At 36.2% G+C, this 24,345-nt stretch overlaps 1 protein-coding gene across 4 annotated transcripts in view; it reads left to right on the plus strand.

Annotated features, from left to right (window-relative positions):
* CTNNA2 (catenin alpha 2) overlaps positions 1 to 24,345 on the plus strand; it is a 522,682-nt gene that overhangs the window by 396,656 nt on the left and 101,681 nt on the right. For all 4 annotated transcript variants that reach the window (XM_074821833.1, XM_074821829.1, XM_074821830.1 and 1 more), the window contains one exon: positions 13,149 to 13,301. In XM_074821833.1, coding sequence (XP_074677934.1) covers positions 13,149 to 13,301 — 153 coding nt within the window. The remainder of the gene's footprint in view (positions 1 to 13,148; positions 13,302 to 24,345) is intronic.

Genomic DNA, 24,345 nt, shown 5'->3' on the forward strand with positions numbered 1-24,345 from the left:
GTTATGCCAATTGGCAGGATTTGGGGTCTTTTTTTCCCCCTGGTACACAAGTCTGTCATACGGAAAAAAAAAAAAAAAAAAATAAAAAACAAAACCTAACAGCTAAACAAAAGCATCTTGCACTGTGTGGTACAGCATGCTAGACCAGCATCAGGGTGCTTGTTGATGCCAGTTATTTCGTTTGTTTGTTTTAGCTCCATAGGGGAAAAAAAAATATTAACCCTATAGTTTAAATACTACAGCTAATCATAAAGCAGCACGCACACACAGTATTTCAAGCATTGCAACTCTGTGGTGACATTGAAACAAAGATGAGCAGGAAGGACACACCAAAGAATTTGGCTAACACACAAACTGGATGCCTAGCGAGGACCAACACGGTCTATAGATCATCTGGAGATGTATGAGCAGGGCACCAGCTGTTCCGCTGTCATCACCACTGGTGTCCCACCTGTCAGTGCCGCTGCCTCCTGCCCTGCTGCCATCATCTCTGCCTTGTGTCCTGTTCCAGTAGATCAGCTGAGCTTGTTCTGTCTGTATTAGCCAGTCGGTTTCCCCGCAAGGTACAATAACCAAACCCATTAGTTTTCTCTTAAAGAGCAGATAGCTGTACTGATATTAATTTTAACAGAGCAGCCTGTCTGCAGTATTCTATACCATAGATTGAAATCAAATAATTCTTAATTTTTTGTCCATTCAAGCCATACTAATACTTCATATGCCTCCAAGCAGAAGGAACTGTAAAGAAATAGGAAGACTTTTTACCAGTGATTCTCAGTTTATACTGGAAATGATGCTGTCATATAGCTGTTAAGGAAAATTCATCCACCTCCTGCAGATTTAGGTTTATGTCATTGCTAAAGCTAGTTAGAAATACTGTAATATGTTTGAGATACTCAACAAAAAAATTTCACTTTCTTTGAAACTGAAAAATGTCAGAAATTATCCAGAAATTTAATCTTGCAAATAGAAAAAAAAAAAAAACACCTGACAGTGCTGAAAAGTTACATTTGGATTTTTTCAGTAGTTTAAATTTTCATTTTGAAAGGTAGTAGTTTATTTTAGCTTAGCATTGCAAATATGAATATATACATATAAATAAATATTTCCAAATTTTCCAAATTGTCAAGAAAGGTTTCCATTGTTTTAAGGCATTTTGATAATTTTGAACTTTTCAGGTTTCATTCCAAAGTAGAATAAAGCAAAATTTAAAAGTACTGTATTTTTCTTGAAGTTGGATTTCTGGTTCTCCTTGCAGTTTTAGGCAACAAAATGTATTCTAAAGTATATTAATAAGAACTTTGAAATAGAAAGTCCAGAAATATCTGCATTACCAGTTCCATTTCAATAAATACTTTGAATGTTTAGACTGATGTCCTGGACTTTGGTTTTAATGGAATGGATGGCTAATAGAAATTAATGCTATGGTTAAGTATCTAAGTCTGTGTGTGCCAAATCAAAAGGTATTTTTTGCCATCTGATTATTGTTTAGTTACCTTAAACTATGGTTGTTGGATGAAATGCAGTTCAACCTGTTGGGCAGGTACCACAAAAAGCAGAATGACATCAACATCCCATTAGTAGCTACATACAGTTAGTAGCTAGGATGGTGATTTTGAATATGGAAAGCTGTTGTCATTTCTGAAATACCTGTGCTTGTTCTCATGGCTAGATGAATTCTTCACACCCCTCTCTGAGGCAAAACATTTTGATTTACTGTTTCTTTTTATCAAAAATGTTCTCTTCCTAGATTGTCTTTTCCAGACAACATCCTGCAAATCTCTGAGGAATACATATTGTGTAGACACAGGACTGAAAAACAAAATTTCAAACAGCTGAATTAATGAAGTCTTGATTTCCACAGCATTGTACAGTCTATATAGGGCTTCCTACAGCAATAATCTCAGGTCTTCCCTTATGGTCTCTGATTTTCATATTTCTTCTCATTTTCTCACATCCATCCTTCTCCTCTCTGCTGCTACCTCATCTTCTGTAGCTCACTTGTTACTCCAGGCTCATCAGTGAAATGCAGGAAGATGTGACGCTGGTTTGGGCACCTTCTCTGCCAACTGGCCAGCTGGTACCCACATGGTGGTCGGCCAGCTGGTACCTATGTTGATACACTGGCCAGCCAGCTACTGACTTCACTTAACAAATTTCCCTCCGTAGGACTCTAATACGGGTGACCGTTTCCTACCCAGACAATTTTTCATCAAACTCCAGCTACTTAACATCCTCAAGACCTCTTCTGTCTGTCAGATGGTTTTAAAATTGGCCAACAGATTAAAATGTATTTGTAAAAATGGACTGAGTTACTGTAAAAAGCCTCATTTCCTCAAAAAAACAGTCTAGAAACAAAAGCCTTTATAGTCAAGACTATGTCCCTGTTCTGTTTTACTCTGTTATCTGCAAGTGCTTGTAATATTGGTATTGTATAACTATAGCATATTATTATCCATAAATAAACCCTTCAATATGATTTCTACAATGACATGTAGCTTGTTTTCCCATATGATTTTCTAAGAATGTTTTTCATGTGTGGCTGTGGTTTGTCCTTGTTATTGGTTATTTAATCTCAGCTACTTTGTAGGCTGAAAGCTGAAAGATAGGCACATTTTCTGCATTGGTTTGCATGAGTTCTCTCTCTCTTTCTTATGAATATTGATGGAGATTAGGGTATTGATTCCTTCTTCTCAGTGTCTGCTTTTTCCCAATAGCCACTACTAACACCCTAGTAATGGGGACACACTTTTGGGTACTTAGGATTAGGTTTACCCATTTAGGCATAAGCATAATATTAATAATGACTGTGCTATGGTGTCTTTCTACCAGCCACACACTCAGACTTGTTCAGTCACATACTTTGCAGGAGCCAAATTTAAAAAAAAAAAAAAAATCCAAGTTATATTTGCCCTTTCCATACCTCTAATCAATTCTTTATGTATCATGTAGTTAGTACATCCTCTCACATGACCCTTATGTATTTTTGATTGGTCATTTCCATTATCCTTGTGCTAAGATGTGCTCTTGCAAATACCTTTGGAAGACACTTGGAGGACTAAAGGCATGGTATTCATTAGTCTGTTATCACCCATATTCTCTAGCATGCCTCACTTCAATTGCACAGCTACAATTATTATACTCCTTATCTTTTAGTCCTTGATAGTACTGTTTTGGTAGCTATATTAGGCTACAAGTCAAACTTTCAAAAGGTTAAAGATTGATGAGACAAATACCTCCTGTAATTTTTTCATGCAAATTTGGTAAAACAAAGATCTTGGGGAGAACTTCTTGATCATATTCAGTTTTTATCTACTTCATAGGTCTCTCAAAGTGCTTGCAATTTGGTGCATTTTCTTTAAAATGGGTTACAACAATCTGAATTAGATAACAGGCTTCATAATGTTCTTAGGCTTGTCATATCTTTTTTTTTTTTTCCTAGCTCTTGAGAAACAGCAGGTCTTCATTTACTCTTTATGTCACTCACTACCACTTAGATTAAGTTGTATCGCTACTGTTTATGAATGGTATTTGCGGTAAAAAAAAAAATCGTTTAGCACTTTGAAACCTGCCAAAAATTGACGTAGACTCTAGAGAGACTCTCAGAATAAAAAAGTATTAATATTAGCTCATGCAATTAGACTAAAGGGACACCGAAAACTGAAAAAATGTGTTCCATTGAAACAGATTTTATCACAGCTAGCCCATACAATGCAAATTATGTTGTGGATAGACACTTATATAATTTCAGTCTGTGGACTTAAATCTCTCTCTCTTTAAGTGTATGCATAGCTTGCTTCTTTACAGTATGTAAACACTTTGAAAAAAACACAGGACTCCCTCCAAAACAGGACATTTTATCATAATCATTTTGCAGCCAAGCTACTGTCTCATATACAGACCAGATGACTTGTCAAATGCTGTAGGGAGGGCCAGCGGCACGTAAAAATTAATTCTTGCTGCCCTGAATCATGATTTGCTGAATTATTATTTTTTTTTGTTTATCCTCCATCCCTTCTACGATGCTCTAAAGACAGGCAACAGTTACTGTCCAGTTTTACAGGAATAATCTGAAACATAGAAAAATAAAGTTGCTTGTGAAGGTGAAGCTGCCTCAACTTAGGTATTCTGTGTTGTACTGGCTTTAAGAGGTACACAGCATCTGTAAATTAAGATACAAGCCCAAGGGAAGTATGAGTGCTTGGAAAGCAAAACAAAACTAAGATCTTCAGAAGAAAGTGAACCCAATTCTAATCAAACAATAGATATTAGATAACCAATTCCTTTCAGCTTCTTTGAGAAGCTGAACAGCACACCCAAAGAAATAAAAAACTCATGTTGAGGGGGCAGAGGGGAAAGAAAAAAAGAGAAATCTGAGAATTTACACCAGCTGATGTCAAGCATGGAAATTGGGTGATAATATAAGGAAGATGATTTTCCTTCTGCCTCCCATGCAGTCCATAGAGAGTTCACCTCCAGAGGGTGGTTTGGGGTTTCAAGGACATAGTTTGCAAAAGTTCATCTTTTCATATACAGGAAGTCATGAACAAATTTCTTCCTGATTTATGCACCCAAAAGATAGAAGCCTAAAGGTAGGTTTGTGTGAATAGAACTTTTACTTTCAAGCTATAGAGCCAGTCAATACTGCAGCAATAGGTGCATTTCTAGGAGGGCTGGGGGGGCAAGTTCTGCCTCTCATTACTGTAAAAGTAAGTTCTGACATGCCCTCTGTTGCAGACAAGAGGGCAAAAGTTAAGGTTATAAATCCTGAAGGTGGCTTTTTTTAATTCAAGATGTGTATAATTTAAGGAGGGATAAAAACACAGAGAGAAAAGGTCACGGACCTTACCTAGCTCATAATGCTGTGAGAATTTGTAAGAGAGTTAATACAGTGAAGTAGAGTGAAGATGCAAAACTTCATGCGAGTGTTAAGTGGTAGCAGAATATCCAAGAAGGTTGTAACTTCAGAATTTAGTCTTGCGTGAACGTTTACTAAAGATTTATTTTGCGAAGGCAAAGTTGAAGCAAGGTCATACTTAAAATAAATGGTCCACAGAAGTTTTACTAAGGTTGTGCTGCGTTACCAAAGATGAGGTATCAGTTGTTTCCAGAGGAAAGTGTAGTACAATTAGTGATATTGCCCCATTCTGTTGCATGAAAATGCTTCTTGACAAAATGTTGGCATTTTTAAAAGGGAACCAGCCATAAGTCAGTCTAAATGTCTTTGAACCTAAGGCCACCTGTGGCATCAGCCCTTGCTCGTTAGAAGCTCATCACCTTTTCCTTGTTGCTTAATAGGTTATGTCTTCACCTGCAGTGACTCTAGTGCTCTTGATTATGGAAATCTGGAAGCTGGTTTTCTGAAAGCAGTCTATGAAATGCTAATAATTTATTTCTGTGCCAGCACTATGTGTTTATTTCTTATATTCATTTCATATGGGTGTGCTGCATTGTGTGTACCCCAGTACTTCTTTACTGGGTTTGTCTAGCAGCTTGTACTAAGGTATTAGACAGGAGTCTTGTGTAGTACTGGCTTATAAAGCAGAGATAGGAGTGCTCCACTTTATCAAGTCCTCTACTCTTTCAGCTTCCACTGAATTTATAGTCACTCCTTAAAGCAACAGAAGTAGGCATACTCTGAATATCACCAGCTTAGACTGAAAGAACTGTAAGCCCCTGCCATGCTGTTCAATATTGCACCCACTTTTTGTCTGCTCGCATTTGGTAGACTAACTGGGGTATTTACTTTAGGAAAGGAGTTTTAGAAAAATGTCTAAAAATCTGATCTAAAAAACTAGAGGCAATGAACTATTATTTAAATTACACTTAATTGTGATTTTTGATTTGAACTTATTTGAATGCACATGTCTGTCTCCCTCAAAATGCATTTCTTCTAGATGTTTATCACTGTGACATTGAGGTTTTTATGGTGCTCTGAAGTGCTTCAGAGGAAATGGAGAGTGTTTTAATACTGCTGATTTACTCTTTCAGGTCTGCAGTAATTTCCTTACTGCCTAATTATAAGGCTCGGTTTAATTTACTCTACACATAATGTTTACTGGTGCACATATGGTGCCATATTTCAGGAAACTATACCCATATCGGGTAGTTTTGTGTAAGGCTACAGTGTGTAACATTTTCATCAAAATGAAGGAAACACTGATCTGCAACATAATACTTATGATGGATTATTTTTGTCTGACAAAATCCAAAGAATATAGTAGCTATAGCTGCTTTTCCTTTTTGTAACAGGGACTTGATTTTGCTTTTTTTAAAACTGAATGAAGTTGTGAGCACAGAGGGTTGGCCCTTTAAAGTGGCTTGTGAGGAATTATGAGGCAAAACTCGGTGACAACTATGTTGTGTTACAGTAGATTACTGCACATAGTTTGTCTATTATTCCTCAAATAATGAGTCTTTGGAAAAGCTCACATATTTCAACAAATCTTTGTATTCACTGCAGGAACTTTAGAAGATGCCTAACTCTATAATCACTGCAAGAAACAAGTATGGAGTTTTTAAAACTCTTTAATGAGAGACACTGAAAATGTGGGAGAAACTCAGAGGAAGTGTATAATTTTGCTACTCAGAAAAACCCCAAACCAACCAAACAAAAAAACCAACCAAAAACTTATTTCAAGATATTTCTGTTGATGATAGTTTTACATATAGAAGCTTTCACTGTTCTGTAGCATCAGGTAGAGGATGCCCTGTAGTCACATCAGCTAAAGAAACTTACAGAAACTTGGATTCATAAAGAGCCTCAAATCTTGATGTTCAATATCAATAATGTAGTAGTGTGAGGTAGGGAGCACTATAAATGTAGAGGAAAACATAGTCCTTTTCCAAAGAATTCTATAATTCTGTCCTCCTAATGGATTTATGAGCAATGGCAAAGTAGGTGGAATTTAATTTCCAAATGAGATTTCGACATTGCATTTGTTTCTTAATTGACATTAATTTTGTTCAGTAACATTATTTTTGAAGTATCATAAAACATCTTTAATGTTACTTGCTATTAAGCAACCCAAAAGATAAAAAGTTTTGGGTTTAGTTTTTACTTTGTAGAAATTGCTGCAAAGAAGAAGAAAACAAAATAAAAACAAATTCAAGGAAAAAAACCCAGGCTGTGATCTCACTGCAGTAAGGGCTATTTGAAAGGTATGGATGATAATTGATAGTATCAGATACCAATCATCTCTGTCCATGGGGCAGGATCAGTTTGTGACTTTGAGTGACTCTTGGAAAGGATGATGAGAAATCCATTTTTGCAGAACACAATCAATTTTTAATCTTGTTTCAGCCATGATCTGGAACTCTAATAGATAGGTCTGCTGAAGACAGCTGTCATCAGCTTTCATTGGGGCTAAATCTCTAGATCTTAGAGAAGCTGATGATAATATTTAGTATGCCAGCCTGTTCCTGCAGCTGGAGTAGATGGGAATGCAAGTGTGACATGCATATCACTTATTCTGTTAATCCTTTAAAGTTTATTGGATCTAACTGCTTTAAGTGAAGTTACTATGCATGCTTATCATAGTGAGGATAACTTCATGAAGGGGTTTCATAGACAACTTCCTTCCCACTTGTGGCCAAGTAGCTATTTAACCTCCCTAAAATGGTTTTGTCCCCAATTTTTTTTTTTTTTTTAATTTACTGGATTTATAAAGAAACATAAAGTTTCAAAGCAACTCTACTTGATTTAAATGTAATTTCGACAGAGACTGAGACAATACATGAAGATACACAATGTGTTGTGGTCCTCAATTTAATCCATGGATGTTTAATCTATGATTTTTATTCCTCCTCATTATCCTCATCTTTGTCACACCCCTTTTGCATCAGACCTTCTAGGCTTACAGACTTGGTGACATTTTTGACACTTTACAGTCCTCCTTGGTTTTCACAAGGATGTCTCAAAAGTCCTTATCTTCTCTTCTGGAGTAACCTCCTACAATATTTTCCTTCTTTGTTCCTACATGTAATGTCCTGTTATGCAACTTCATGCCTTTGTATTCTCCTTGTCACAACTCTACCCTCCCAACTCATACAGAATGAGGAAGTTGATCACTGTCTTTCACTTCTGGATTAGACTTCACTAATGCTTCTCCTACACAGTCCTGACCCGTATTTCTGTCCTCCTGTTTTTCCCACATTTATTGATGGTAAACTCTGAACTGTCCTCTACCTTAAAATGCCCTGCATCGTTCTTTATTTTTAGAAATACAAATATTTGGTACTATCCCACCACTCCAGTCAGCACTGGGATTTTATTGTTCTGACCAGACATGAAACAAGACAGAGTTCTTGCCCTGATAATACTCGCGTTTGGGGAGTATGTGGATGTCTGTCCCCCAAGCTTGTAAATTTTTCTCTGTTTTTATGTAGCTGCACTAACATTGTTAGCAAGCCTGAGGCTTGGTCTTACCAAAAAATTTTTTTTTGAAAAGGCAGTATAAAATTTCTAAGTGACAAAAATTGATAAATCACACACAAAAAGTTAAATCAATGGGGATTAAGTACCTAAGTACTTGGTAACTAGTTTCTTCTGTGGTTATGGACATATAGCATTTTGACATATAGCACTTTGTAGTGACCTATGACTAGGAGAAATGTTTTTGTGTGTGTCTTACGGTCTTTCAAATTTCTGGTCAAAAATTGTCACTTCAACTTGCTTTCCATTAGTAAATTCTGCCCTAGTCTTTTCCTGACTAAGGGAAGTTTCTCTTTAGAGATAAGAAAACTCACACACAGAAAAATATATGATGAAGTGTGATCAGTCTTTGTAACAGCATTTCTTCCTGTGCTTTTAGCTTAGGCTTAAATCTTAACTATTTTTATGTAGCATATTCCAGAAATCTGTAGTTTGGGTGTCCAAGTGTGATACAGGCTTTAAATGTTGATCTTTTTGCTGTTCAATCAAGACATAATTGATGGCACTAACATCCACATCCTCCAGTCTACTATTTTTCTGCCACATCTTCATGGGTTGTGATGTGCAGAATTGACTGGTACTTTCTGTTTAGCACTATACTGCAGTAGCTTCTAATTGTCACTGTCTTATTCTCCAGAACTCAGTTTCACAACATATTGGAGGAGACACGCTTTAACTGCAGTGGAGAAGGCATCATTTTCATCTCTTTCCATTAAATTAATACCTGTTTGGGAGTGCTCTGCAGCTGCAAACTGGAGTTGGATTCAGCTTGTAATGAATATTAAATAGAAAATGGTGAATAAGGTTCTCCTTGGTAAACTTTTGTTACAGATAGCTTTATGCTGCCAGTCTTTATAAAGTTTATCAATCTGTTAGAGTCATTAATCTCCTGCTGTGACTTTACCTTCCACTGTCAGGATTAGACATTTAATTCTTTACTAGACTGTAAGTATCACTGCGACATTTTGGTTCTAAAATTGTTACATAGCCATGGAAAACATCATTTCGGTGGGCAGTTTAACCTCTTTGAGCACAATTATAGCTGTGAACCAACTATGATAAAACAGCCCTAAATAGTGCTTAAAACAGTAGAACATGATGATATCAAAACCAGCAACTGACTCTGTGCACCATAAACTGACTAAATTGACTGAACTGGAAAGACATAAAATCTGCCTTGTGGTACACCATTCACACTTTTAAAAATATTTGCAGGTCTGGATGTTTTCCTTTCATATCTTTGTGCTGGTCTGGCAAACTTATTATTCTTTTAGCTATATGTCAATTAATAAAGTTTTCTCCATGACAAAATGAATTAAGCAAGATGTTTATTTAATGGGCTTTCTACACTACCCACACTTTGAAGTCACCTCTAATTTAAAAACTCAGTGGGGGAAGAAAAAAAACAAACCTAAAGCATTGTCTTATGAGCAATACTTTCTGTCATAATATTTACATCAGAATGCAGGGTAAACTAAGGCATTGCAAAGACTTTTGTCAATGTATGCACAAGCTCAAGATCTCATGCGTGTTTTAGAATAAAGCTTGACGTGGTTTTGGTGCGTGTTTTATGACCATTTAAATTCAAGTGACAGACTTCTCCCATTCCCTTCTGAACTGATGTTGGTTGTGTGAAACAGTAAAATCTCTGGATGCATAAGCCATCACTTTGACTAGACTTTGTTGCAGTATGCAGAGGAACGTACAGGATTAGTTTTCCAGTAGTTATTTACTTTGATGAATAGCCCTAATTGGATCAAATAGACTGGTAATGCTGAGCTAATACTTTTAAATGTCTTGTCTTGTGCAATTAATATTACCTTGTCATGTATCCATTTCAGCTATTGGATGAATGTCTTATGTTCATACTCCTGTCACATTTAACAAATGATTTTGTCAAGTCATTCTTTATAGCCTGTGGTGATGGATAGCAAAATTTGTGGTCTCTTGCGTATATGAAAACCGTTAACTATACCTTTCAACTTCAATGCAAGGGCGTCCTAAAACTCAGATAACCAATTTCTAAAGAAATTATAATGCATGTTTACACGAGGGGTTAGAAATATGCTACTGACACCTATCATTAACACAGCGTAGGAAAATACAGTTTGTTAATTTTATATTTATCAAACCCATGACAGTCAGAATTCAGATATTTTTTCAGCTGCTGAAACTGCAGAAAGAAACATACAGTTACCATCAGAAACAAGATATCCATTTTATTCACTCATTTATATTCAGATATAACTTTACTGTGTATTTACAATGGTAAACCCCAAATTGCTGGTTAGCTGATGCTTTTACTGTCCTTTTTATAGATTTCTAGTATGTGGTTGTAGACTGAAGGTATTTAATACCAATGAAAATAAGCTACGTACTTAAACATCTTTTCTTACAGTTCCATGGGGTGTATTGCTATAATCAGATCTATAATACCACATTAACCCCGATTAAAAATTGAATTGCTAGTTCATTGAACACAACACTCTGAAACAGATACCTCCTTATGGAATGATATAAACAGAAAAATGTCCGTTCATTTAACATTTAAAATAGTTTTTTCAGTGCAGTGGATGGTAGGTTTTATTGATAAAGTAATTGAACTTGAGCAAGTGGAATTTTTTTAAGGATTTTCCCTGAGAATAAGATGGAAACCACATGGGATTTTTAAAACCTTTATGAGTTCCTTTGGAAACACCACTATTTGGCATATTTTGGTCCAATGGACTTCAAAAAAAAAAAAAAAATCTAACTGTAGGTGTTGAAGTGAGGCTTCTCAGCAAATGTTGGGAGATGGAAATCTGCAGAGGGTGATTAAGTAAATGTGAGACGAACCCTCTCTAGTATGATCTATCCCTTAATGCTGGCTAGAGTTGAAACCCTTTAGTAGGGAAGGATTGATATACATAGTGATTGGAGATCTATCAGCCATATCATGCAGAGCGCTATGGTGGTGCACTATCCTCTGACACTTAACATCTTAGTGTATTTTTTTCTGTCTTTGCAATGCTTTGATATATTAGGATAAAAATTACTGTTTATATTTGTATTGAGATGGTACCTATCAAAACTCTTCATAGATCAGGATCTCATTGTATAAGTTGCTGTGCAAAGAGACCCAAAGGATAGTCTGAAAGAGTTTTCAATATAAAAATAAGAGTCAGCAAGTGGATATCAGCAGATTGAGAGAAGAAAAGAGACTACAAGGTGACAGTGTGTAGTAGCAACCACACACCAACTTCCTGACTGTTGGCAGGTCTCTTTCATATATTCTTCTCTTTTTTTTTTTTTTTCCTTTCCCCCACCTCTTTTTCTGTTTTCCTGCACAAGCTATTCTGAGTGCCTTTAATCATTTTTTGGAAGTGGAAAAATATTTTCCAGGTAGAATCTGAGTAGAATTAATTTTTAAAGGGAATTAAGAATTGCTATTTGTAATACATCGGCTGCTTTAGTTGCAACAGAAATAAAAGGAATACCTCACACAAGCACATATATGCTATTTTGCTTTGCTTGTTTTTACTGCACCACTCAGAGATTGAATGGAAATATTCAAAGTTAGCTTTCTCCTTATTCAAATAGAGCTGACAATTGCTGCTGTCAAACAGCAAATGCATCTTGGATCGTGTATTTACAGTGCCTAACAATATACCAGTTTTCAGTATGATTGGGTGTTTTGATGACACCTTGTCTAGCTGGTGCTTTCTTGTCTGGACTGCAAAATGGAGAAAATTACCTTTCCCGATGTTTCATCTAACTAAAAATGCATGATTTAAGGAGACTAATGGCTAGCCAGACCTCCAGGCTGAATAGCTCTCAGCATGTTGTGTTTGAGTCCTCAGTTTTCCATTCTTAACAACCAAAAAGCTGGAGAAAACATACTAAAAATGTTTCTGATCCATGCTCCTATAGAGCAACTAAGTTTCCAGGAAGAATTACTTAAGATTTCAGTCATCCTTCTGGCTGTCTTTCAAATTGTAGTGAAGTTTGATGTTAATTAGTGTTTATTAGCAAGGAAGAGAAGTTAGTGACATCATTCTTACAGTAATATTGTTTCAAACAGATGTTTTTATGAAATAACAGGTGTTTAATCTTCAGTAACTTGTAGGGTGTTTGGTTTTTTTCTTTGGAATAAATTGTAGTATGTTTTCTAATCCACCTGGAAAATACTTAGAAAGGTTTTCCATTTATATCTGTTGGAGGTATTTGAAAGAGAATACAAAGCAGAAGGCATGTGCTAAATGAAATAATCATTATTGCATAGAATACTATACAGTGCAGGAATTAGAGACGGCTTAGAAATATTCAGGGTAATTTTTTTAATGGTTGCTTGAAGTTAAGCTCCTTAATCCATATTTGACTTTTAAGTGAGCTGAACTGTTTTTTAAAGTAGCGTGCAGCTTTCCGTTCTCATCAATTTACAATGTATTATGTGGGTAGTCACCATTGTTCTATATAGATCCATTCAGTCCAGTAGGATTAGATGTATGCCAGCATGAATCTCAGGGGGCTTTTACAGAACCTAGGCTCTTAAGTGTTTGATATTTGTATGCTTGTTGCAAATATATAACTTGGAGGAAAGAAAAAAGCTCAAACTCCTATACAGCGCTATGAGATGCGACACTTCAATGCTTAAATATGAGTAGCCAGTGAGTACAGTGTGGTTGTATATTGATAATTCTCCTTTTATTTACTAGTCTTCTTTCTTTTGTCACAGCTACGGAAGGCAGTAATGGATCATATATCGGATTCATTCCTGGAGACCAATGTCCCATTACTGGTTCTCATTGAGGCCGCAAAAAGCGGTAATGAGAAAGAAGTGAAGGAGTATGCTCAGGTCTTCCGTGAACACGCCAACAAGTTAGTTGAGGTAAGTGACCTTATTGACACAGCTAAATTTCCATCTTGCCTTTTCTGGAGAGGGAATTAAAATTATATACTGGCTGAAATGTTAGACATAGCATTTTTGTAACACAGGTTTCAGGAGTTTCGGTCAACTTTATCCCTGTGATTGCACACCAAATGTCTGGATGACTGGCAGAGGGGAGTATGTGGTGTATTTTAGCAGTTCATTAAAACGATTGAGCATGTTAAAAATGGTATTTCCAATATTTTGTCAAAAATCATGAGCAACAAGATGAAATGTTTCAGTTCAGCTAACAGTCCAATAGATCTTAATCTCGATTGAGTAGAAAGCCAAATAGGTGCTTCACAATACGGTATCTGGTACTAGCCAAAGGCTGCTCTAGACTTAAGAGCTTGTCTGAGCTAAAATAGGACAAAGGACATATAAAGAAGTCATAGCCTTAAGACCATGTTTACTTTTGAGAGGTCTATATTACATATATATGTATAGTACGTGCACACATAGTATATATATTACATATATATGTGTGTGTAGGGAGAGACAGTATCTTCTCTTTCTGAAGAGACGTACCGTGTAAAGTAAATTATAATTTCAAGTCTTCAGGGGTGATATTGCAATAGCTCTATTTTAGCATGAGGAGTATAAAACACAAAGATTGAAACCTGGATGCTGATTGAATGGACTTTTAATAAAATAACGATAATGTTCATCTCGGTTTGCCCTTTAACAGATCAAGAACTATGAAAAATGCTTGTATTTCTTGAAAACAAATGTAACTCAGTGATTTTCTTGATAGTATTATGTGGCATTATTGACTTCTCTGTACTAGCATTATTTTGAATAATATGTAGTCCCTCTGCAACATCCTTTTTCTCTAGCCATGCCATGTGTTCTTTAGCAGAGGAAAGTGCTATTAAGAAACTACTGATTTGACAAGTATTGAACTATACCTTTGAATGGCTTCTGTTCTTAAAACAGGCATTGTCCTAATTCTCTAGTATCTGAGCTGAAGAAAGGAGTAAGGGTTTCTTGGTTACTATTGACTAAAGCTAGACAGTTCCCTGACAAACATGTGTGTGGAGTATATTTAATGGGAGTAGGGTGCTCATTCTTCCCATGTACAAATGCTGAATACAGTAAGGTTTATTACTGTTAGCTGCAAGAGGAGTACAGGACTCCCAGCAACTTTCAGTCCTGACCCCTCTGTATTATGCAAAGATTTGTTACTGCTGCCTGGTGACTGGAGCTGTGGCAATGAAAAGAAATAGCCAGTAGGTATATAAAGAGAGAAGAAAACCAAACAAACTATTCCACAATATTCATAGTTATATTGTAGCGGCAGTCAGAGTTGTAGCCTTATGAGTTATATGCAATGAACGCATGTGCTTAGTATTATAGCAGTCCCCTCCCCTACAGACTTGCAAAAAAGTGTTGCAATTACAGGTCTAATAGTGTTATTAAAAAGTTTTAATAAGATCTACTTAGTTATTTTAAGGATAATAAGAGGTAATGACATAAAAGGAAGAAAAATAGTTTTTAAAAGCTATAACTAAAAAAAAACGCAAAATGACATGCACACTCCCCCACCCCCCCAAAAAAAAAGGCAACAACCAAAACCACCAAAAACCCCAAACACCTTCAACTGGAAGAAACTCAACAAAAGAATGGTTATAGTTATCTAGCTTTGGTTTTACAAGCCTGACATTGCAACAGACTTGTACTTTAGACCAAACTAGAGTATGGTTACTGATTTTGAACATTGAGTGGTCATCTTTAGGTACCCCACCAGTAAAAAAATGACGATGATAGCAACAATAGATATTTTGGCCCTAATACCTAATATTTTTATTCCATTTAGGTTGCTCTGGACTATTAGAAGCAGATCCTGAATTGAGTCTTGTATGTCTCTGACATCTGGTACTAGCACGTGGATCCATCCTTACTCTTTTCCAAGGATGGATTCATTTAGACAGATCTTAACTTTTTATTTGTAAGGATTCTTTCTGTTTCAGTTAAAGTATCTTGAAGAAATGTAATTTCTAGTGCAAGTGGAATTTTGAAACCCAAGTTTCAGGTTCGCCAGACTGCACAAGAAAATAAATATTTAGAATAGATTTATATCCCTTGTACACTAGATTTTGCACTTAAAATAGTTTCATCATTTTTACTTAATGATGCGCAATGCTATCTTAGCAGATGGGCTTCTCTGGTTTTGTGGGTCAAGTATTTTGCAAATAGTAAAATGTGGTTTAAAGATGAGACATAATCAAGTGACTATGAAATGTAAGATCCTTTCTCAGGCACGAGGCCAGAATTGCTTGCTAATATATGCAAACACAGCTCCACTGAAGTATGTGGAGTTGCACTTGCTTATGTTAGAGGAATTTGACACTGCAAATCCAATACTGTGAAAACTCTATAATATTAATCATTAATTTTAAAATCAGAATCTGAATTTCTTGGATGCCTTACCAAGCTCAATAGAAAGTCTATCAAAAGGTCAGGAAAAATAACCCATGTTTTAATACTTTTTTATGTAAAAGCTACATTTTACCATTCAGAGAAAAAAATGCATTTCTTGATATTTGATGAATACAAATGGCAAAATTTTCTTTGCATAACCAATACATTTTCAAAATTATGTGCTGTAAGAATGAGGCTTATGGAAGTTAACATTCTTTTATAGTCCATATTGCAGAATACTTAAATCTTCTCTTAAGAGCTGTTTTCATTATTTATGTAATTTCCCTTCCCCACCTCTTATCATAACATTTTGTCTTTTTGCTTCTCACTTGACTTGCTATGATATGCCTCATTTGAGAATAATAACTGCAAAGCTGAATTCTCATTTTTCTACATATTCACTGACAACCAGTATTGTCTATGGGTTATGTTGGAAACACCCGAGTAAGGTGTCATCCCATGAAACCTGAGGCCCTTTATCTGTGATACCTATGTTTGGAAGCCTTCTTGTCTCAGGCTACCTCCAGAGTCCAAGAAAGCCGAGCATCTCAAGAATGACACCCAGCTTAACTGGTGTGAAAATCATTCAAAATGACTCAAATTGTCATACAGATGCTTGGGGTAAAAAATAATAATAAAATATAATTTAGATGGTATCATTCCAGGCATGGATGGCTAATTCCTTTTCTTCAAAACATATTTCAGCAGTCATATCTCAACTTTTCTGCCTTCTGAAACTGAAGTTAGAGAAGTGAAGGTGCCTTTCAAGGTCATGATCTTTACCTCATGAATCCCTTTAATGTTTTTAAAAAATTTATCTCTAATGATTGAAAGTCAGTAAATGCCTAAGTTGTATTGCCAGCTTCAAATGTGACCTTGGGAAGTCATTTAACTTCTGTATCCAGGCACTGTCATTTGTAGCATAAGGTTAATGACAGATAATTCTAATACCTACCACACAAAGGCACTTGACTGATAAATCAGCTCAGATTTATTCAATGCATCTATCAAAGCACTATATGGCAGCTAATTAATTAATTTTTATTATTCTGTTTAGTAATGCTTCCTTGACTTAACTGTTAGTCCTCTGGACTGTTTCTTGCAAAACTTAATAATTTAATCCAACCTTTTTTCTGAGAGATTAAATTCAGCATCCAGTAAACTCTTAAGAGCCATGATAGCAAAGCTGTTTAGTTACTTTCAGTAGGAAACATTAACATGTTTGAAGTTCAATTAAGAACTGTGAAAATTCAGATTATAGGGCCTTCTAGTTAAATTAGTAGATTGCATCAGGCTTTCCATCCTCACAAGGATGGAGAAAAGTCCAAAAGAGTTCTACTATTGATTTAAGTTGTTGGGGGGTTTAATATTTTTATGGAATGACTTCACTATTTGGTGATCAGTGAACATTTACATGAGTTAAATCCAGTTGCGTTATTATTTCCCACAAAATTGGAATAAAGGGGATTTTTGTTCTTTAGCAAGAACTGATGCAGTGCCAAATTTGGAACAACTAAAAATAATCTTTTGAAAAGATGGTGCATTACGAATTTTGTATGAATTCATTTATATGAAGAATTTTGTGGAGCCTACATGTATCTATCAGCTTCATCTTATACAAACTTAAAGACTTCTGGAGACACCCAAAAATAATTAAAATTATTTTCGAAGAGCACTTGGCTAGTGGAAGAACTGTGTTAGGCGATGGTTTATGGTGATTAAAATTTGATATAGTGCAAGCAAATCAATAGTATCACAAGGTTGGATAGTAATTTGTAGCAGATGAAAACTAACAGCAGCATTTCTGTTTCTGTTTTATGGTCTCTTTGTCTGTTAGGCTTTCAGGAGTCTTTATTAACTTTCTCCTGACCATCTAATTGCCACTTTGAAGAGGATACTGGGGTTACTTTTGGAAATTTAGGTTTTGTTTTTTTCTCTTTTACAATGTCAAGCAAAAAAAAAGTTATTGTTGGAAACTTCTTTATAAGACACGATGCAGGCTACCCTTCATTTTCCAAGAACTCTTATTTACAGTTGCCTAATTCAGACTGATTGTATGTTTTCCCATCATAAATGGGAAACAGGTTTGCACACTGAAGACAGGAGGGGGAAAAAAAAAAACACTTCTAGCATGCACAGCACACAAAACAAGCAATTGGACCTGCTCAGTGACCCCTGCTTACTTGATTTAGTAATGAGAGGAGAGGGGGAAAAAATGTGAAAGAAAATTTTACTATGGTGGTTGACAGTGAATTTAACCTAAATTTACTCAGCAGTAACAGAACTAATATTCAACCCAGTATTTTTTTCATTCCAGAAATATCTCTCAGAAAAGCACACAGAGCATTAGGTTCATAACAAATGCAAAGCTAGACTTTCTCTTAGGGAGTGAAGATCTTCTGTGTAAATTTGCAATGCACTTGAGATTGATGGAGCTCTGACAGTTTACAGAGTGGCACTCTAGCTCACTTTTAGGAGCTACTAGTGATCTCTTTAAGGAATATATACCAATGTTTTGTTTGTGCTTTTGTAAATATGTCTAAGTTCATGAACTGAGTTGGATTTTCATTTAAGATAAGGAAAACCCAGAGTAACAAGCTTAAGAGGAAAAAATTTGGCTCGTTTATTTCTGCAACTTTAGTTCAAGGAATAAAGAGTATTCCTGCTGATATATTTCACAAATACTGTCCATACTTTAAATGTTCCATTCTTTTTTATTTAAGTGCATGTCTCTGCATTATCACAGTATACAACTAGCTGTTTGCTTCTGGTAATGAAGAAAAAGTGTCAATATTCTTTCAGAGCTTCTGTATCCAACTTCCCTCATGAAAAATGTATATGTCCCTGGGTTTTCTCTTACAGACTGATCAGTTGTTACTCTTGTATCTTTCTTTTAGTTGACATTAAGCTAGGTAAGAAATAATATTCCAAGGTAGTAATCCTTCGTTCTAATCAAGGAGTGCTAAGAAGGTCATAGATTAGTTTAATTCAAGCCTTTCAAGTTGAGAGATTTTATTTGAAATTAAAGCTGTGGGCTACCTCTGTGTCCTAGTGTTTCATCTGCTCATTTTGGTTTTAATTTCCATCTCAGGCCTTTCTTCCCTGTGTGGGCAACAGATGTTCTTAATTCCTAGTAAACATCATGAGTATATTGACGATAGCTAAAACCGCAAGTCCAATTATCTGCAATGAGTGCATGAAAAGCTTGAACTCTTTGCATTTATTTCTTACGAGTCCCTGCTGCAGCCAGATCTAGTTAGTCCATGTCTTCACCTTGGAGGTGTATATGTCTTTGAGGCAAAGTGAAGTCAAAATCTTTCAGGATAAAACTTTCTGGTAATGCTCTGTCATTGGTGAACTCTTTACGCTGGCTTTTTTACTTATGTTAGCCACTAGGTACTGATCCACTGGGATCTATGCCAGTTTCATCTTCTGGTTTCTAGATTAACACTGAAATGAAAACAAATTCCCTTATAGAAAAGGTGAGGCACAGAAATAACTGCTGCTTTGTGACTTTTTGAGCCTCTTGTGTACCTGTCCCTGAAGAAGATAGGTTATTAAAGAAGTTAAATAATCAGTGTCTACATTTTCAAGTTTGGTGTTGTCCAAAAGCTATCTCTGCCTTCAGGCAATATGAGTCCAGCTCAGAGGCTTCCAAAGTCTGCTGTAGGAGGAAGCAATTGCAGAACCTGCCTGTGATCTGCATACTGCATCATTAACACGGAAACATGGGTGAAATTAAACAATTTGGCAACAGAGAACTTGGCTACAGCAGAGGCAGAAGGTCCTGGATGCTGATCTCTCAACATCTGCCTTTAGCAGGTTTCAGATGAAACCCAGGATGGCTGAAAGGGGAGGAGCTTCCTTATCTCATGCCTACTTTGGTTCTGTTTCCAAAATTTCTTTCCACTAATAAACACCCAGGTAAACAAGCACACTAGAATCTGTGAGACTATTAGGATTATCCCGAGTAATGTTTTTCCATTCATTTGTCCCTTGCGTTTATTCTTAGATTGCAAAGCTTCTACATCTCACAGCAAACCCAAAAGGGTTGAAGGATTTTATTTGTTCACACATATTTCTGTAATGTACATAATAAGCAAATGCTACATAAAGTTAGCAACCTGTGGGTAATGACGGTTCTTTTTTTTTCCTTCCCAGAAGAAAGTACAAGATTGAAAAATAAAAAAGTGAGTGGTAAATTGCTGCAGAATCTCCATGTCAACTTGAACGCATCTGAAGCCAGTTCTGTGCTGGTTCTGTTATCTGATTTCCTATAGGTCCTCATTCATTAGCAAATGACTATTATGTTTTTTAACACATTGGAAAAAAAAATGCTGGAGGATTTTCACAAATGAAAATATACTTTGGCTGCTTCTTCACATTTTTGCTGTAATTCTTTAACATATTCTTTTTTTGGTATACTCTATTATTTTTATGAGAAATACCTAGGTTTTTTTCTTGCAGAAAAATTTATTCCTAATAATGTCCCAACATTTTCCAGTTAGCTGACTTTTTTTTAGAGATAATTAACTTTTAACCATGCTTATTTACAGCCTCTGTAAAAGAGATGAAATCCAATTACTCCCTTTTTAAACACTGAGTAATTTTTAAAAAATATTTTTCTAGTGAATAACACCTGTTTAGCTAGGGATTCACTTCTTCAGTCTGATCACGCTACTGTGCTATGTGATTCATGTGGTATATTTTCCCCGAATAAAATGACTCCTAGAAACTCTAGTATCCATTTATGTCTACTATATCATACAATCCAATCACATAGTAGTCTATGTGATTTAAAACTTGTTAATAATATGATCAAGAGTTCTTGGTACCATTTCAATTAATTGATTACATAAATTATGGATTTAGCTCCTCCTAACCATTTGTTTGAATTTGTAACTTAGTACACTAAGATGCCATACAACATCTAGGGTGAAAATCATCCCCTAAATCTTCCATAGGAAGGACTGCCTCTAAGGGACTGAATATGTGAGCCTGTTAGTGGAAGGGGCCCTCTGGAACCTAAATGTCTTTTAACTTTGAACTTCTGATAGACATGATTTTTATTTACAGACATGTCATCTCTTACATCAGGGAAGAGATGAAAGTAAGTGGAAGCTCCTGAGACAGATACAAGCCTTCCTTAATTACTCTCTCATCAAGGAGAGAAGTAAATCTAGTTATCAGAGGCATTGCTCTCAAATTGTCAGGATGAATCCATAGCATCTGTGTGATGACATGCTGTAAAATTCCCAGTTGTATGACTACTTAGCCCACTCTGTTTAGCAGCTGGAAATCAATACTGACAGGTGTGTGGTTTACCTGCCTTCAGTTTCTTGTAGGTTTGGGGTTTTTTTAATATTTCTTTTCACTAGGCAGCAAATATGAAAGCCTCTTCACTTAGCAGATGAAGTTTATTACCAGCATTTTGCACTGACCAACCTATTAGTTTTTTGGCAACATGGAAGAAAGTGGTCTCTTACCCCAAAAAAATGGATTGCGCTTGGAAGTCGGAAGGTCATCAAGTGTCATTAACCTTTGACAGAGGTTAATAAAAGAAAATGGTAACTGCCTGTCCTGATAGTCATATGATGTGCCTTGCTTCATTCATGTGTCAGCAGGGCGTCACTTATGAGACTACCTTTCCGTCTCCCATTGACTGTTCTTTCTAGCAACCAGAAGAAGGACTTGGTGGAGCAGGTAGGGCAGTCTGTAATAACTGCATAGTTGGAGCTAAAAGGGCCAAAGTTTGGTTTTGAGAACTCTTTGGACTAACAGGCTTAGGATGTTATCAGGTAGAAATACAACTAGTTTCACAGCTGACTTCTACTAGCTTCCTTGTCTTTCAACCTGTTTCAGATGTAATAAGGGCACTGGATAAGTTTTCAAGATGAACGCAGAGCGAGGCTCTCTTATTAGTGTTGACTTCAAGATTTGTGTTTTTAATATTCAGAATACCTTCTATCCATTAACTTCTTAATCTCTTCATTTCATTTGACTCTCCTCAATGTGTTGTGTAATGCAGACATCTTTCCCACTTCCAGTTGGCAGCTGTGGGGATCTGAAGGGAGTGTGTGCTTTTGAAGACGGGGAGAATGAAATACTTGGCATGTTAGTTATTAAAAGGTGATCTTTTCTAGACAGCTCCACCTGACTAACCCCATTCTTTATCCTAGTCTATAAAGTGTTTTGTTGGTGTCTTTGGTAACAAGCCCTAACCATAACTGATGCTTTTCCCAGCGTTTCTTTAAAAAGGGTACTTCAACCTATACTCTAGAAGCTATACTTTTGGATTCATTTTTGCTACTCAAGACAGGTTAACATTTTACTACTATTTAAAATGTTTAGCATCTTAGACTTTGTTCTGCGAGGTATTAGCATGGTTATATTTCAATCAGTGAATATTAAAAACTGTGCTTTTACATATGTATCTTAGGTTTCACTGTAAGAAAGAAGAGTTAAATAACCTGTCTTAGAGCATTAAATCTGTGAGAAATCAGGGGAATGTTGGGAAATAAAAGAAAAGATGAAATACAAGAAGCTGTGATGTATTCCAAACTCAAGACAAAGTAGGAAATAAAACAGCTTATATTACTATAGAGAAAGGGAATTTATCATCCATGATTGAGCCATTTCCAGCATGCAGGACAGAGATAGAGGGTCTAGAACTATTTAAGAAGCCAAAAAATTCAGTATAAGCAGTAAGTATTTCTGAGGAAACTAAAAAGAGCATTTGCAAGAAAACACTGAGTCAGAAATAAAGGAGAGCATTCGTACATGCTGAAAAAGTCAGCAGAAGATGTCCAAGGAAAAGCCATGTCAAACACTTGACAGTGTTTATGTTTAATGATGGAGTTTTCAACTGATGTAAAAGAAGAAATTGTAATCATGTGAAATCTCATTTTGAACAGAAGTCATAGCAGCTTTGATTTTAAAAAAGATTGCAATCGAGATATATGTGGCAAAGCTTCAACTGTAGACCCTTGAGTAATAAAGTTGATTAATCTGGAACAAAGTATGCAAATGCAAGAAGCAAAGTCTCCAAGTACTAGTATTGTAGGTACACTAGTGTTTTACAGGAGTGTCTGTGTTGCTTTAGCTTGTGCAATGTGTGGGTCATAGTGTACCCTATCCTGCTTTTTTTTCCCTGTATTCCATTAGCTAGATTCTAACAAGTGTAGTGTTTATCATGATCCACCCATCCTAGGTATATCCTACTGCTTTTACTACCATGTCAAGACTGTAGCTGTTTAGTTGGTAGTGCATGAATGTAAAAGTAATTCTTAAAACCTAAAGGTTCCTGGTTCCTGATCAGGGATGTCGTCAGTGTTGGCTTTTCAAAGTTCCTGTGGCAGAGGGATATGCTGGCAACCTTGCAACAAACTGTCTTTAGTGTCTATTTCTCTTGGTATATTTACAATACCCTGGTTTGTTTATTATTTAGGAACACCAAAATTCCATCCCAAGTTTTGATTAGAAACCTTTCACTGATACTGAAATAAGGTTTATTACTCTATCTGTAATCCAAAGATGGGTATTTCATATTTTTTAGTCCTTACAGTTTGTTTCACATCTTATCCGCACCTTTGTTAAGAAGGATCTTTCTTATATTTGTTCTCTACATAGATACTTGAAAATTTTGATTGAACAACTCCTAAACTTTAGGCTGTTAAATGAAGTCCTTTTGTCATACCCTATAAGCCATTTTTTTTCCAAAAGTTTAATTATAGGATCACAGAATCGTCTAGGTTGGAAAAGGCCTTGAAGATCATCCAGTCCAACCAGTAACCTAACAATGACAGTTCCCAAGTACACCATAAACCTCAGCGCTATGTCAACCCACCTCCTGAACACCTCCAGGGATGGGGACTCCACCACCTCCCTGGACAGCCCATTCCAACGCCCAACAACCCCTTCTGGAAAGAAATGCTTCCTAATATCCAGTCTAAACCTTCCCTGGCGCAACTTGAGGCCATTACCTCTTGCCCTATCACTTATTACTTGGTTAAAGAGACTCATCCCCAGCTCTCTGCAGCCTCCTTTCAGGTACCTGTAGATGGTGATGAGGTCTCCCCTCAGCCTCCTCTTCTCCAGACTAAACAACCCCAGTTCCCTCAGCCACTCCTCGTACGACACGTGCTCCAGACCCTGCACCAGCTCCTGTGTGACTCATCTCTATACCACCTATTGTTCCAACAATTTCACTAGTATGTCTGTGTACAAACATAAAATGTCCTACTGTTTCTTAGCATTTGCTAGATGGAAGTAATACCTGTAGGCATAGTGTTTTGTGGCTTTACTTGAATGAAAAAATCTTGTCACATCAATGCTTTGTGACTTTTCCTGGAATTCCAGGTGTTTTCAGTAATGAAATGCACCTTTTGCCATTTTGGATAAGTTCAATAACTGTTGTTACTGTGTTTTCACACATATAGTCTAAGCCTTGCATGGCCTGTGTGGCTTTAAAATATTTTTCTGTCAAAATAGATCCTCAAGATATCCAGCAGAGTGAGATAAACCATGTCTTTGTTTCCCCCAGGATAGTTATTATTTGGACAAAATTTACATCTCTTGCTGGAAG

This window comes from Strix aluco, chromosome 4, assembly GCF_031877795.1.
Source record: "Strix aluco isolate bStrAlu1 chromosome 4, bStrAlu1.hap1, whole genome shotgun sequence".
Classification (NCBI taxonomy): Eukaryota; Metazoa; Chordata; class Aves; order Strigiformes; family Strigidae; genus Strix; species Strix aluco.